Genomic DNA, 16313 nt, shown 5'->3' with positions numbered 1-16313 from the left:
GCATTAAGATGTACAAAGGACATTAAATACTTTCCTTAAGATGTTGCAGATAAATGTAAACAAGTAGATAAGTGCATTAAGATGTACAAAGGACATTAAATACTTTCCTTAAGATGTTACAGATAAATGTAAACAAGTAGATAAGTGCATTAAGATGTAGAAAGAACATTAAATACTTTCCTAAGATGTTGCAGATAAATGTAAACAAGTAGATAAGTGCATTAAGATGTACAAAGGACATTAAATACCTTCCTTAAGATGTTACAGATAAATGTAAACAAGTAGATAAGTGCATTAAGATGTAGAAAGAACATTAAATACTTTCCTAAGATGTTGCAGATAAATGTAAACAAGTAGATAAGTGCATTAAGATGTACAAAGAACATTAACTACCTTCCTTAAGATGTTACAGATAAATGTAAACAAGTAGATAAGTGCATTAAGATGTATAAAGAACATTAAATACTTTCCTTAAGATGTTACAGATATTTTGAATTCTTATTAGTGATTTTTATAACTTTGTTTGGGTTTATATATGTTGGTACTAAGCAATGAGTAATCCATCCATTTTTATTTATTTACAGATTAATTACTGTATCTTATAGCCAACTAATAACTACCTTGTTTCAAAGTATTTAACTCCGTGGTGTGTTCCATTATGCTTCCCCCGACACACATTATCCCATTCTACACCATACCAAATGTCATTACCTATACGAAAAGACAGGTATGAAACATAAGTTTAGATAATAAAATGTTACAAATAACTTATAAGTATAAACGTTTTTTCAGACTTACAATTCAATTACCAATAGCAAATCTACAAAAAAACAACACATTAAGTATTTTTTTAAATTCATTTTTCCAAACTCTTGGAATGTCAGTCCTTTGAAATATCATGCATATGCTAATAATGTAATATATTTTAAAATATTTTAAGTATTTTTTGTCATTTAAAAATGTGAAAATATTTACTGGATGTGTATTTAGTAAACATCCATTAATAGAAAATAAAACTATGACTTCTAAGAAAAAAATAATTTTACAAGTAGGTTAAAAGATTTAATTTCTTATGACGTGCTATCCCCAGATTAGTAGATATGAGAAATGTACTAGTCCAACTTTATGTTTTCACTATAATTACTAAATCATTATGTATTGCTATAATATACATATCTACATTCATTGTGATGACTTCTTACATAGTGTTACAATAATTAAAAATGTATAAAAAGTCAAAACAATCCATGGCAGTCCAAAATTTAGAACACATTGCCCTTTTCTGTGATGCCTAGGAAAAATGCCATGGAGTTCAATATGGACAGCCTGTGTTATTTCACAAAAAAAAACAGCTGTTTCATCTTGTATCATTAAAACTTGGCATTAAAAAATAACTATTCTAATCACAGTGAAAAATACTGACATAGATTAAAACTGTTATAAATATAAAACTAAATAGTTGTACATTTTAATTTACATGTCTGTAACTGAGTCATGCATATGTGTTGGTAATATCAGACTTATTTAGCCTATCACTGATAAACAGACTAATGAACTTACAAAAATTTCAATAACGGTAAATAAATTTGAAAGAAAAACAGCAACAGATAGACTTTTGTAAATCTTAATAATTCAACATAGATTTGGACTTCATGCATCTCTACACATTTCATGCAAAACGTACTACAGTAGTCTTGGGCTAGTACATATGGAATTCATGGTAGCTCGAACACACAATTTACTAGTTCGTGGCATTGAACAAGAGGATTTAGACACTCTTTTAAATTGTAAGCTTCATGAAGTAAATTTAACAGGCAACTATTCAATTCTGATGAGTTAAACAAAAAGGAGTCTCTATTCAGTCTAAATTCAATACAATTAATTTCCATCTTCATGAAGTCAGTTAAAACTAAAAGTCTGGGAAGCTAGATTAAATAACCATCTGAACTGACTGGATTATTATTTTCATCTGGCTTTTTTTATATTATTTGAAGAACTTGTACATTAATAAAAGTGCATGTTAGATGCACCTTTTCTTTGAAGATGTAACTGACCAAGGATATTTGGAAGTTCTCCCACATAACGAACTGTTGCAAATTCCCCATCACAGAGAATTCTAGAACCTGGTCGAACACTAAATACTTCCTTCATTTCTGGCAATTTCTTCTCACCTGAAGACATATAAAATAACAACATATTATGATAATGTTCAAACAAAAAACTGTTCCAGTGTTCACAGTTATTCTCCGGGTGTGTTGAAACTTAAGTTTCTATGTACACTTGAAAAGATCAACTCACGATAAACGAATATATAACTGTATTGCGTATATACTTTCATTAAAATTTCAAGTGCAGAATATTTGAAAAATATATATCTTATTCTGTCAACTTAACAGTCATCAACTCTCTTAGGAGCTACATTATCTTCATGTACAAGGTTCTTTTAAACACTACGAAACATACCTTTAAAACAAGAAATTCACTATTACCAGGTGATGAGAAATTCAGATAAAAACCTATAAAACAAGGAGGACTTATACATCAACACCATCAAAAAAGACAAACTCAAAGTGAGCCACCTTGGGTATCCTACTGTTAATATTGCCATCCAACTTTCTAATCAGAGCCAATTGGACATTTGAACTGATTTCAAAAGTTTGTCGGTTCTTCATACTATACTAACACTACATAGAGCTTTCTGACCTAAAGATGAGCAATGGAAGTTCTCCAAAATTTCATCACCCATTACATTTTTGATAAAAGAGTTAGCACAAAGTGATTTTATAAAATAAAATACATCATATTTGGTTAAGTTGCTTTAAAAAAAATCTTATGAACATTTTAACCTGGACTAAATCTTTCAGTAAAAAAATACTGACACGAACTGATAGCAAAATGCTTGATAAACTACATAAAATGTGGGTATACATTTTCAAAGTTTTTATGAGAGCACCTGTTAGAAATCTTTTTCATCTATGGGTTTATATTTATATCATAGTTAATATTGACTAAAGTGTCACACGTAATCAGTACAAGTTAAAGAAACTTACATTTACACTTGTTCATAGCTAGTATTTATTCTGTTTTTTTAAGAGAAGATTATTTGTGCAATATTTTGTTTTACAGTATGGTATGTGCGAATAATTTATAACAACTTATGTTTTACAGTTGGGTATGTGCCAACAATATGTTTTACAGTAGGGTATGTACCAACAATATGTTTTTCAGTAGGGTAGGTGTGACCAATATGTTTTAGCGTAGGGTAGGTGCACCAATATGTTTTACAGTAGGGTATGTACCAACAATATGTTTTACAGTAGGGTATGTGCCAACAATATGTTTTACAGTACCTTATGTGCCAACAATATGTTTTACAGTCGGGTATGTGCCAACAATTTGTTTTACAGTACCTTATGTGCCAACAATATGTTTTACAGTAGGGTATGTACCAACAATGTTTTACAGTCAGGTATGTGCCAATAATTTGTTTTACAGTCGGGTATGTGCCAACAATTTGTTTTACAGAACCTTATGTGCCAACAATTTAGGTTTTACAGTACGGTATGTGCTGAAAATTTATGTTTTTTGTTGGACACACAAAGCAATGTTTACATCTACTTTTAAGACAACTGACAGTCTGGTTTTCTATCACTTTGCTCATTCTTGTTTCTAATATATGGGATCACAGTTTTCTTGATATTAAAAAATGTATGTAAGATGTATTATGAATGGTGAAGCTGGTAACAGTTAATTTTGTAGTTTTTATAATATTCTCAAGTGAAGAGCTTACCAATAATGTTAAAACACTATAATATTATAATATATTATAATATTACCCAACAGACATTAATTGGGATCATTTAAAGTAATGAAACAAAAACAAAGGTTTCAATTAGATATTTTACCTAATTATATCAATCATTATTATCAAAGTTCTTAAGCTTACATGAGGTATGTTTGGAAAAACAATTCCTGTTCTGATAAATATTCAGTACTTAACTAAAAAGGCCCAAATACACAAGGAACATAATCCGATGTTTTAGTAGATTAAAAAAGGGCGATTATTTACAGTTAAAATCCAATATATAAAATACTCAAGTAGCATTTTGCACATTGGTTAAGCACAAGATACTTTTTAATCTTTTTTTTGCACAACTCGAACCCTCAAATTACAAGCTTGGAAGTTTGATTAGGAAGGAAATTCAAATATAAAAGATTGACTAAAGTTAATACTAAGTATATTTGGACAGTAATCACAATGTTCACATGATAATTAAAGGAACTCTGAAATTACAAAGTAACAAGTAATATCAGGATGAGATGTACTTCACCAAATGCCACACGATAATTAACTGTTTTTTAATGAATATATAATTACTTAACTAAAGGTATGATTTTGAAAGTTATGAAGTAATCTGAGAATAAAGAACGCTACATGAGAAGATACTCATCGTTGGGCTAGGCTCTCTATTGCCATTAGTAATAAGAAAAATCAGGTTTCTGTATACTGTAATATTACATAACAGCAAAATATCTCAGAATTCAATCACTAAAAAGAAGCTTTGTGGCTGGAGACTATATAAGGATATTACAAGAGAGTTAGACGGAACTCGCGAGGATTACAGTCCAAATACAGGACACTAGCAACAGGCTTAATACAAAAGTTTACTGTCCACTAATGCACTATAAGTGGCCAATAAGAATCAATCTGATATTGATTCTGCACCAATCAGGTCAATTGTAATCAAATCTGACTGCTGAAATTGAATTCAAAACTGTTGTAATAAAATGGAGCAGACATTCCATGAGACTTCCACATGTATTTCTTGATCAGAAGTTGACGACTAACATCAGTGCATAATTTAGAAAAATTTCTTTAAAATGTTAATATGGTTTATATTGACCAAATCACTAATTCTTTGATTAAAGCTAGTCAAACTGATGTGAAATGAAAATTAAATAACTAAAATTTATCAAGTCAGAAAATACAAAACCAATGTATATTTTGAGAAAAAAGAAAAATTCAGCTTTAAATGTTAAACTACCTAAACACTAAACTAATGAACTAGCATTAGTTGTAATCACATTGTGTTATGATCACCTTTATGCAGAGACAGGATTGTTTTTGTTTCTATTACAGATTATTCATTTCTTGGTATACATTTAAATATAAATAAATGTACTCAAAATGTACGAATTATTTTATCCAAATGATTTGTTCTTTAAGTAGTTTATAAATGTGGATGGTTTTATTAGTTCAGGCTTAACACTAATGATAAAGCGAGTAGCTATGCTTCCCACTGTGATTTTTGGAAAATTTTTCCTGTGTTTAAAGTGTAGAAATCTAATAGATTAAAAAAGCAAGACATGTTACTTAGTATTTTTTTAACTGAATGGACTGTTTTTTCAACACAAGACTTTTAATTCAATTAAATTTATAAACACTGATATTTTATGTCATTGTTAATATTGAAAAGAATTCCATGTGGTCAATCTAAAGTGATGTTATAATTCCAAATAGACTTGTAAAAAAAAAAAACGATACTTAAGTGAGCTTGACTCATTGTAAACAAGTGACAAAAATCACACAAAACAAAATTCTTATAATTTCCAATATAAAACTAAATAAAACATGCCAAGTGTGATCTTTGTATTACTTGTACATAATCTTGAGAGTAAGAATTCAGTTATATCATTACTTGCAAATTAAAGTTAAAGCAAAATATAAGCCTACTGCCAGCTCTGTTACCCTTGTACTACTGCTAGTGACTTGTAAAGTCATACTGTCATGATCAATTCACAAATAAAATATTAAAAAGTAGTAGCACAGTAGCTAAACTTTAGTTAAAACCTAGTTTTCAAGCTATACTTTATAGTTTGACCTAAAATATACAAATTACATGTTCCTAAAATGGGCCCACAAGAAACACTATGTTGACCAAACAACCTTCCATCAACTATGGGCTACTAGTGGACAAACTTGAGATCAATATCACCTCTCTGGTTCTCTTCATTTAGTCTCCTCCTATTTCTTACACAAAACCATTTATCTCACAATGATAAGCTCTTGCTTATATTAAAAAAAAAAGTTACATTGACCAAACAACTGAAAACCATGGCTAACCAATGTAAGAGCAACAAATCTACATTTCAATCTTCCTAACTGGAAACCATTTATCTGGGAAAGGTAAAAGAGTAAAGAGGAGAGTTAGTGTAGAGTTATTGGTCTTAAAATTAAACAGGACTGTCAGTAGTCTGCAGTTAGTTACAACTTGTTTGGTCAATTAACAATTTTTTTCACATATAAGCAAAAAAAAGCTTAGAGTTATAATGGCACTATGAGTGGTTTCCAAATTCTAGCTGAAATGAGGGACAGACTAAACGAGAAGAATTAGTTGTCTATCAGTGGTCAATATTCAATACGTCTTATTTTTTCTATGTAGCACTTCCCCCTTTTTAAATATACATTTATTTTGTCACATGGGTTTTGTATTTTAAAAACACCCAAGGGACAACAAGGAACCTATTGGTCCATCTAGGCTATCCTATCCACCAAACTTTAAAATAAAACACTCAAAGTCAGCCCTTGTCACTCAAATATTTATCAAACCTTCCCTTAGATTTACTGCCTCCACCACATCTGAAACCATCTCATTCCAAAGGCTAACCACCCTGTCAGAAAAATAAAGCTGTCTTAGTTGAAGATGATTCCTACCCTGCCAAAAAAATATATGTGTCCCCTAGTTCTACCATTCTCACCATTAAGTACAAAAAAAAGAATGACAGATTAACACTATCAATTCCTTTAACAATCTTACAAACACTTAATTCAGATCCCCTCTAACTCTTTTTTTTTCAAGAGAAAACAATTTCAGAGATCTTAACCTGTCCTCATATGACAACCTTTCCATCCCAGATATTATCTTAGTTGCCCTCCTTTGAACCCTTTCCAACAACTCAATGTTCGACTGAATACAATTCTCCAAATGTGGCCTAACCAATGACATTATAACCTCTTTACACTTGTAAGCTTTATTCAATATTTCTGTAGATACAACACCCAAACCTATTTGCCCTGCCACTAGCAACAGCACATTATTCAGAAATCTAAATTGCTTAAGAGACTGATCAAATACAACACCAAAATCCTTTTCTTCCATAACACTATTAAGTTATTCTCATCAAAACTACAGTCATAGTAATAATTCAAATCTGATATCCCACATGTATTATCTTGTATTAATTATAAATATGATTTATAATTAAATAAGTCATCTGCCACTTATTCATCCAAGTCATCAAATAATCTAAATAAGTAAATCCTTTTGTAAAGCATCATCCTCCTCCCTTTAAAATGATAAAAGTATTTCTTACCAGTGGTGGAGACAGGTCCAAAAATAATGATTTCAATAAATACAGAAGTAGGCCTAAAGAAACCTAACCCTAAAGTTAAACCTTGTCACTATTAGAATTACTGACTGAGTTCACAATTGCTATTAGTTGTACCTTATCGTGTTTCGTAACAATTCGCTAATTTCCGTCCTATTCAACAAAACAAAAATGTAAGTAAACTGCTCAAAAAAACACTTTATTTCTAAAGAAAGGCTTATAAATGTATCAGGCTTAATTTTGAGGGCAATTTAAAACTACTTAATGATTAGAAATAAAGTGTAAAGCCTATCTAAAACTAACTAACATACTTACTTCTCACACGTTTATTATCAATTGCAAAAGATGGCGCGACAAGTTCGCGAATTATATATTAAAAACAGCTGTGATATAAGATATTGATATATCTTTACTTAACGCACGAATAGTGATGTTACAGCATTCAGAGAACTAATAAAATCGGTTGGGCACATTTACCTGCTAATCTATAAGTCAATCAAACAGGCTTGACAGATTTTTTGACTTCGCAAACTCGAAATCCCATCTATAGAATCTCACCTAAGTCAGAACCAGTCCACATAGTAAATTAAATATTCAGGTAGAAGTAAGCCTATATATAGAAATTTCGTATAAAAAGCAAAACATTCGAAAAAAAAACAGCTTTTTAAGATTTTTGATATAAAATCATGTGATTTAAGATTTTATATATTTCACGGAACAGTAGAATTTAAAGTATATTTCTTTTAAAAGTGGTCTCAAAACAATATCTGTTTTGCTGCTGCTAAGTGATAAACCTTCGATGTAATACTTAATTCCATATTAGGAAGTGTGTAACCATTTTACGTCACCAGTGTTTGCAGGTTGTGGGTGTTAGTTGACTACATTTGTAATATAATTTGCTGAATATTAACACACGTACACAGGAGACACTGACATAGAATAGATCATCTTATCTTAAATGACTGAATTATATTAGAGATCGAAAAGAAAATTCAATTATCAAAAATAACATTAATTATTTAACAACAAAGTACCTCGTCAATGAGCAGTGACATATATGTTTACACATAAATTGATAAAAACTTATAACCATTATCAAGTAAAAATCATCATAAACTGATGACAATTGTGAAAAATCACATCCATCGTAGTAGAATTTTGTTCTTAAAAACAATAATAATTTGGTAACATTATCAGTACTTTATTTTGGTTACACAAAATAATAGTTTAAAGTACTCTTTCGGTAAATCGAGGCCACAAAAAAGAACTAATACACGTCTACGAAATACTGCATCATAAAGAGGGCGCGGGTTGGCTCTGTGGTAGAGGTCTGGATTTTGAGTTCAAATCCTTGCAATACAACAAAATATTCCCAGTATTTTAAGCTGTGGTTGCGCTGTAAGAGTAATAGTCAATTTCGTAGCACAGATGGTGGGTGGTAGAGGGTTGTTAACTGACTGCCTTTCCTCCAGTTATAGCCATTGTAGCATTGTTTGTTTGTTTGTAGTTAAGTACAAAACTACACGGGTATCGAAACCCGGTTTCTAGCGATGTAAATCCACATACATGCCGCTGTGCCACTAGGGGGCGTTGTAGCATTGTCGCGAATACAAATAAACTTAGTTCTTTAGCTTGTGTTAAACAAAATGTCGCGATATTTATTATGGTTTATATCAAAATTATTGCTATTTCATTTTTATTTATACAAAATGACTAATCGATATGAGCGCCCATAAAAATATTTTCAGGGGGGCAAAACATGTATCTAGGGGATCAGCTTTTACAGTGTAAGTCAACAGACTAAAAGAATGTGTGTTATGTGTACTTAAACGCAAACACAAATTTACAGTTTTAATAAAAATTACTCAAAATATTTAGTTTAACTACGATGTTAAGTTTACATCATAATATATGCAATATGTAAGGGAGTAAATGTTCTCTCTTGCCCTTCCCTGCGGGCGCCCATGCTAACCGAAAAATTTGGTAAGAAACTGCAGGTTCAGTTAATGATATTAGTATATGGTTTGACAGCAAATCAGGCCCAGCATGGCCAGGTGGTTAGGGCACTCGACTCGCAATCTGCGGGTCGCGGGTTCGAATCCCCGTCCCACCAAACAAGCTCACCCTTTCAGCCGTGGGGGTGTTATAACGTGACGGTCAATTCCACTATTCGTTGGTAAAAGAGTAGCCCAAGAGTTGGCGGTGGGTGATGATGACTAGCTGCCTTCCCTCTAGTCTTTCACTGCTAAATTAGGGACGGCTAGCGCAGATAGCCCTCGTGTAGCTTTGCGCGAAATCCAAAACAATTGGTGGCAAGTCTGAGAACTTATGTCAAGTTTTGTATGGGCCGGATTTTTTATAGGAAGTGTCTGTGACTTGTGAGCAATAAAGTTCAACAATAACCAAACAGTACACAGTATACTTGGTTTAAATTAATAACAAGACAAAGTATTATTCTCTGCTATACTACTACAATACAATCTGTGATAATTTCACTTTAAAAATCGTCACTAAACGCTCTTCATGACTAAGCTCACAATCACACAATTTAGATCTATCTATTTAATTAAGTTTCCAACGCATATTTATACCCCGACAGAGGTGTAGAACGTTTCACACACTACTAAATATTCTGCCCCCCAGTGGCACAGCGGTATGTCTGCGGACTTACAACGCTAGAAACTGGGTTTCGATACCTGTGGTGGTCAGAGCACAGATAGCCCATTGTGTAGCTTTGTGCTTAACTTCACACAAACTAAATATTATGATTCAATAATATTCAATTAAAACAACGAGAAAACTCCAGAAAGTTCTAGCAACATGACGCAATAATATAACAATTACTAGTTCATAACTATTGAACTACACAACGTATGATTTGTAAACAGTTACGTAAACAAACTTGCGATTAAACTATCGCATCTAAAAATAACTACATTTAACATTTGCGCTTCATAAAATATTTAAATCATAACTCTCGCATTAAATTTAAACTGAAACAGTCGTGTATATCTAACAGCTTATTACACCAAAAATCTGGTTTCGATACACACGTGGGCAGAGCACATAGCTCATTGTGATACTCAGGATTTAACAACAAATAAACATATATAGATATTGAATGAAAGTATAGGGCTATTTTATATCATGCCCCCAGTGGCACAGCGATATGTCTGCGGACTTACAATGCTAGATACCGGGTTTCGATACCCGTAGTAGGCAGAGTACATATTTTTAAACAACTCTACTTATTCAATTAAATAACAATAACAATTTCATGTCATATGGTTCTAGTAAATTTCAATAGATGGAGCCATTAGCACAAATAATCACAAACTCCGTCTGCGGTCTTAATGGAAGAACACGAAACTTTAAGCTGGCAGATAACACAATAACATACTTAAAAAGAAATGAAATCAAAACAAAATTGACCGGTATATGAATCAAGTTCTACTTTATTACACACGTGTCTTCTTCTTTTCATACGTTCTAGCCATGATCCAAAATAATAGTAAAAATAAATGTTGTTTGTTTCGATTTAAAAACTAAACAAAACAAAAACGTCTGCCATTTTCATTCAGTGTCGGAGATTTATGGAGGTTTGTCCTTGACTAAATTATTGGTAGTTGCTAACCCTGAAAGTTTTATAATCAGATTATATTCAGTTATAGTAAGGAAACCGAAGATTGAGATAATATCTGTCAATGAGTTTTAAGTGCCGTGAACTTAGCATGAAGAACCACCACAGTAAGAAGTGTTATATTATTACGTCTTTGAAATAAGATCACACCACAAAAATAAGCATGCTAAAGTTGAAATGGCGCCTTATGACGGGTGTATCCCTTACAATCAGTAATGACCCAAACTTCCCGCGTGATTAAAGTTAAGACTAAGCAAGTTCATTTATTTTTTGTTGCATTGTTTTGGCCCTAAGGATGTTGTTCAAAAAATGGAAAACGTAGGTGATAAAAAATCGCAATAAAAACAGGATACTGTAATGTATGTTTCTATCATTTGTTTTGAAATACTTTTTGTTCAGTATGTGTGCTGGTTTCAAATAACACGTGGTCTAGTAAAATATTATGCTGATCTTGTTTTAAGTTACCCATGTTTCTTTGTTATTCTCGAAGTTGGTAATACCTGTTACCGCCCGTGGTGAACATTGCTAATGCGACCTTGTATAAGGACGTCGACAGCAATAATCTTCAATTATTATTCAGATGATATCTAGAGATTATGCCCCTCACCTATGCGTGATGTAAATGACCAGTCACGTGATAGTACATGTCGTGCTGGATAGATACGAGGTTACTTTGAATTTATGAAACCTTGGATTTGGCAGTTTGGTCTAGAACATCACTGAATATTGTCTAGTGTAGAACTTGAGCGTCGGACCATTGATCCAGTGAAAGCGGTGTAAGTAAACTGCAAGTGCATACACTGTGTTAATGTTTAGTATAGTCTCCCTGTAGGACAGCGGTAAGTTTACGGACTTACAACGCTAAAACCCGGGGTTGGATTTCCGCAGTGGACAGCAGATAGCCCAGTGTGGCTTTGCGCTAAAACAAACAGATGTTTGGTATATAATAAAGATTGATCATATCGTGTATCACTTTTTGTCCACTTTCCTTATTCTACTTAACATCGACTCAGCGAATCTCCTGTTATTTAACAGACCTTTCTGATAGCTCAAACATATATTAATTTCACCTGAATTACCACGATATATATATATATTACTATTTTTCTTTCCTTAAGTGTTTTTTGCACGATAAATCATTAAATTTCTCCTGACATTTGTACATTCCCTGTATAAAACCCATTATGAAAATGTCTAACGCGACATCGAGTGTGTTCGTTTATTGCCCTTAGAGTTACGAGTTTATAACCTTCGCAGTCGAAAAATCAAACACACTAAGCTCGGGTACTACTTAACTAAGCCCACTGAACATTGGCGTCGGAAAGTAAAGCCCATCACTAAATATTACAGTTGGTCGATGCAGCAATTGTACAGTATAAAACCTAGGCAACAAACAGTGCTCGTATATTTGTGAAACAGGATGTGACGTCATTGAGTTTAAGGTGGAACTGCTTAGTTGTAGCCGACTAAGATTTACGAACTCTTTTCTAGTAATAACCCAAAGAAAAACTTTATAGGTTATCTATTTTAACACTAAGAATCTCTGCTGATATGTGACTGTTTTAGTTTTAGGCTAATCTTGAGACTTGTAAACTACATGTTTTGGAGCCAGTCTGCGATACATGTTCAATGCATGCCGAATATCGAGCGAAGCACGTGAATTGCACGTAGAAATGCTGTAGGATATTTAAAACAGTGGCGAAGGCAGTTTTGCAGGCCCATTAAGAACGTTCCAGAATGTAGTAGCATGTTGAAGAACAGTAGTGTAATAGAGTATAAACTACCGAACTCTCCTCCTTTTTTTTTCACAGTGTTATTCTATCAAAACTGTTTAGCAGCAGATTTGTTTATTTCAGAAATTTCGCGTAAAGCTACACAAAGGGCTATCTACGAATATCCACTCCTATTTTTAATTTGTTTGTTTGTTTTATTGTTAAGCACAAAGCTGCACAATGGTTTATCTGTGCTGTACTCACCACAGGTATCGAAACCATGTTTTTAGCGTTATAAATCTCAAGACTTAAAACTTGCCTCTGATCTCTGGGGTGACCTCCTAATTTTGAACTGATAACTAGAAGAAAGGCAGCTAGTCAACAGCACCCTCCACCAACTCTTGGACTACTCTACTCTGATCGAATAGTGATATTTGACTCTTATTCTTATTACGTACCACGGCTCCACAGTGCAGATCACGATTTTGTGGCAACAGAGCACGAACCTTGGATCCTCAGATTCACAGTTCAGCACACTAATCAGTCAGCCACGCTTAGTCCACCAAGTAAGGGAAAGTCATTCAAGTTTTGTCTCATTTCAAATTCGAACCTGTTCATGGAAGACCCCCCCCCAAAAAAAATAAAACACAAAACAACAACAACAACAACAAAACACCTGAATATGCAGAATTGGAAAGAAAAACTGTAAACACAAAACCATTTGGCGGCAGCTATTCCCCACTATACTAAAGGACACTGCTGTTTTTTTATATAAATGGTTGTCTAATTATTAATATACAGTAATTTCAAAAATATTATTTTGCCTCGCAAACTTCACTGGCTAATTTCCTACCTGACTTGTAGTATTTCTTTGATTCTAAACTCTAATCACAGGAGATGATTAGTTAACGATAAAAATTTCACTCGGAGAATACCAGAAAATGTTTATATGTATTATCGTTAAGAAGAAATTTTATGTTTTCATTTCACAATTATACGTTCCGTTGCATATGTTAAATAGAAATTATTAGGGGACAACATAATAGTACTGTGAATTTGGCAGCTTCTTTCCCATTTACAACAACTAAATTTAGCTTCTGTTCTTTAGATTTGTGTATTCGTTCACTTAGTCTTAGTAAGTTATTTTTTCCCCTTTCGTTACTACTAGTATACTTATCTTGTACCTGCCTGTGGCCAGCACCAGGATTGCCTAGGGCGGGACAGGCTCATTTAGCAGGGTAAAAAGTGTGCCTACGGGAACGTAATCATCACTTGACGAAGGTCAAGCAAGGAAGGAATTTGTGTTGAGTCTGCATTCCATAACTGTCATTAGCTATTTCTGTACCGCTGGATTTGAATATCAGTACTTAACGTCTTTCTTCCACCGTAACTAGGGAAACAGATTAGATTAATACATATTTTGTAGTCATTGTATGCAAAAAATTACCAAACACTATATCATTAACTTTATGTTAGTCAGTATCGAAATGCGTGTTTATTACTTTATATCAATTTTGTATGTTCATACTCAAAAGTTTGTGGCCCAGATGACGCAAGGGTGTGTGGCTATGTGACTGATTAATATCACCTTTCTAAAGCCAGGTGGAAATTCCAGACGTCTACAACCTTGGTTGAGGAAACTCGTAACATAAACATGTGTTAGTAAAGGATTGTCGGATTACAGCCTACAACAGAAGCATCTTTTCAAGGTTGTTACCAGGAATTTTGGCGTACATGGCACTTAGCTGTGGGCTCCCAGTGTTAGTTCGTACTTGTGGAATGTGAGTTAAGACTTTACAACTTCAAGCTTCGTCTGCCTTGGATTGTTCACATCCAGTTTTGAATTATTAGATGCCGGTAAGTATTGTTTCTGGGGGTATTCTGTTTAGATTAATATATCGATTAATTATTGGTTCATGGGTTTTATTTTAACAACAAATAACTTATTTTCATTAATTTGATCATATCAACCGTAGGCCTAAAAAAGTCTAAAGGTAATCAAAAATTTAAATAGGATAGTGTCGTACAAGTTATAGGCCTATTGTAAAATAAACTAAACTTTCGATAAGTCATTGCCAGTTAGCTACCTGGCGGGTCGTAAGGACTAAGATTTCGTTTTATGACAAAGGATGACGTAATTAGTAAATTTTAGTATTTACTAGTTAGCCTTATGATAATAATGTAACTGACATTTCTATTCTAGCTAAAATACATTTTTCAACATTTTCATTGCGTGCGGAACACGAGTGTTCAAGTTTTAGGTATATAATATAATTTTCAAGTGAAGAAAAATTAGTCGTAGAGGACTGCACCGAAGTTGTGTTCAACTCCACAAAATGTATAGCAAAATCGACAGTTTCATTTGTATAACTTTAAACTCGTGTTGGCGTAAATAATAAGTGGTTGTTATAAAAGCAGGCTGTGGAACGTGGCCTAAATAAATACATGTTTAACTGGCTTGCTTCGTGTGTTGATAGGTCAGAAAACAGGATTTACATGTAAAAACTTTTTATCAGTGATAAAGATAACTTGAATATTTAACTTCAGACACTGAAGCGGGGATTATTTATGCAGGGTTTATTCCTTGTTAATAAAGATGTAGGCCTAGTACACCGTAGTTAAACACTATGGAATGATAGTCATTTATTAATTTTACAAAAGAAAAACAAACATTGTAAATTAGTCGAGTTTGAAGGTCACGGTTGGTTTGAGATCATAACTGCTATATGTTGAGAATCCCTGCTTTTCGGTATTATAATATATTGTGATATTAAAATATGGTGAGGTTATGGCGTGTGGATTCTATACCAATACTTTTAGCTGCGAAAATCGAGTGGTTTTACATTTGTTTGCTTTTCAGGAGTACAATGTATAAACGACCAGCTCGGTAAAAACACGAAAGTATTTTTCTGTGTTATTTATCAGTGATTTAATATACTTGTAACACTTTCATTACAAAACTTAGTTTACCTTGTAACACTGCTAGTGTCAATTGTCGTAACAACACGAAAATTAAACTCTGTATACTTCATTTCGTTTGTTAAGCGCGAGACTGGTAATTTATTTGTTTTCCAAAAATCAAAACGTTTTATTAGTAAAACAAATTATAAAATTTATAGAATATAGTATGTGTTGTTATTAAAAATACGAAGAATCATCTTTATCACTTCACCCCATGTACAAAAGGGTATTTAGCCATTTAGATGGTGAAATCAAGGTTGAAATAATTATTATGTTAGATTTCTTTACGCGAGTTTGATGGCTTTATTATGACCACGTGATTGTGGTTCAGCCTAATTTTGTGACTGGCACGTAACTTAAACCATTTACTCATAAAGACTACGTGGAACGTATGCTACGTTGTGGTTTATAATGTTGTAAACTATATTTTTAAGATATTAATTTAGACATTTCATTGGGGGCGGGGGGCTAATGATGATTATGATGTACTCATTTAGGCTCTAAAAGGTTCGTGCAATTTGTAGAAATAAGGGTACAAATAATACTGTTGCGTCATCGAGGTCACGTGACTGGTTTGGCGCCCTCTAGTTTCTAGAACTATCTTGTTCCTT

General features: G+C 32.9%; 2 protein-coding genes across 6 annotated transcripts in view; one reads left to right on the top strand and one right to left on the bottom strand.

Annotated features, from left to right (window-relative positions):
* LOC106469366 (tubulin-specific chaperone E-like) overlaps positions 1 to 7663 on the bottom strand; it is a 20940-nt gene extending 13277 nt beyond the window's left edge. The window contains exons 1-3 of the mRNA XM_013929853.2: positions 7375 to 7663; positions 2031 to 2171; positions 621 to 711 (exon numbers count right to left, since the gene is read on the bottom strand). Coding sequence (XP_013785307.1) covers positions 621 to 711; positions 2031 to 2151 — 212 coding nt within the window. The 5' untranslated portion in view covers positions 2152 to 2171; positions 7375 to 7663. The remainder of the gene's footprint in view (positions 1 to 620; positions 712 to 2030; positions 2172 to 7374) is intronic.
* A 6508-nt stretch (positions 7664 to 14171) lies between these two features.
* Positions 14172 to 16313, top strand: part of LOC106469365 (protein expanded-like) — a 57280-nt gene continuing 55138 nt past the window's right edge. For 4 of the 5 annotated variants that reach the window (XM_022397868.1, XM_022397866.1, XM_022397865.1 and 1 more), the window contains exon 1: positions 14172 to 14598. The gene's annotated coding sequence lies outside the window, so the exon portion shown is untranslated. The remainder of the gene's footprint in view (positions 14599 to 16313) is intronic. The other variant, XM_022397870.1, reaches the window with a different exon arrangement.

The sequence above is a fragment of the Limulus polyphemus genome, unplaced genomic scaffold, assembly GCF_000517525.1.
Source record: "Limulus polyphemus unplaced genomic scaffold, Limulus_polyphemus-2.1.2 Scaffold3448, whole genome shotgun sequence".
NCBI lineage: Eukaryota > Metazoa > Arthropoda > Merostomata > Xiphosura > Limulidae > Limulus > Limulus polyphemus.
Note: the sequence above shows the minus strand (reverse complement) of the source record. Positions and strands in the feature narration are given on the sequence as shown.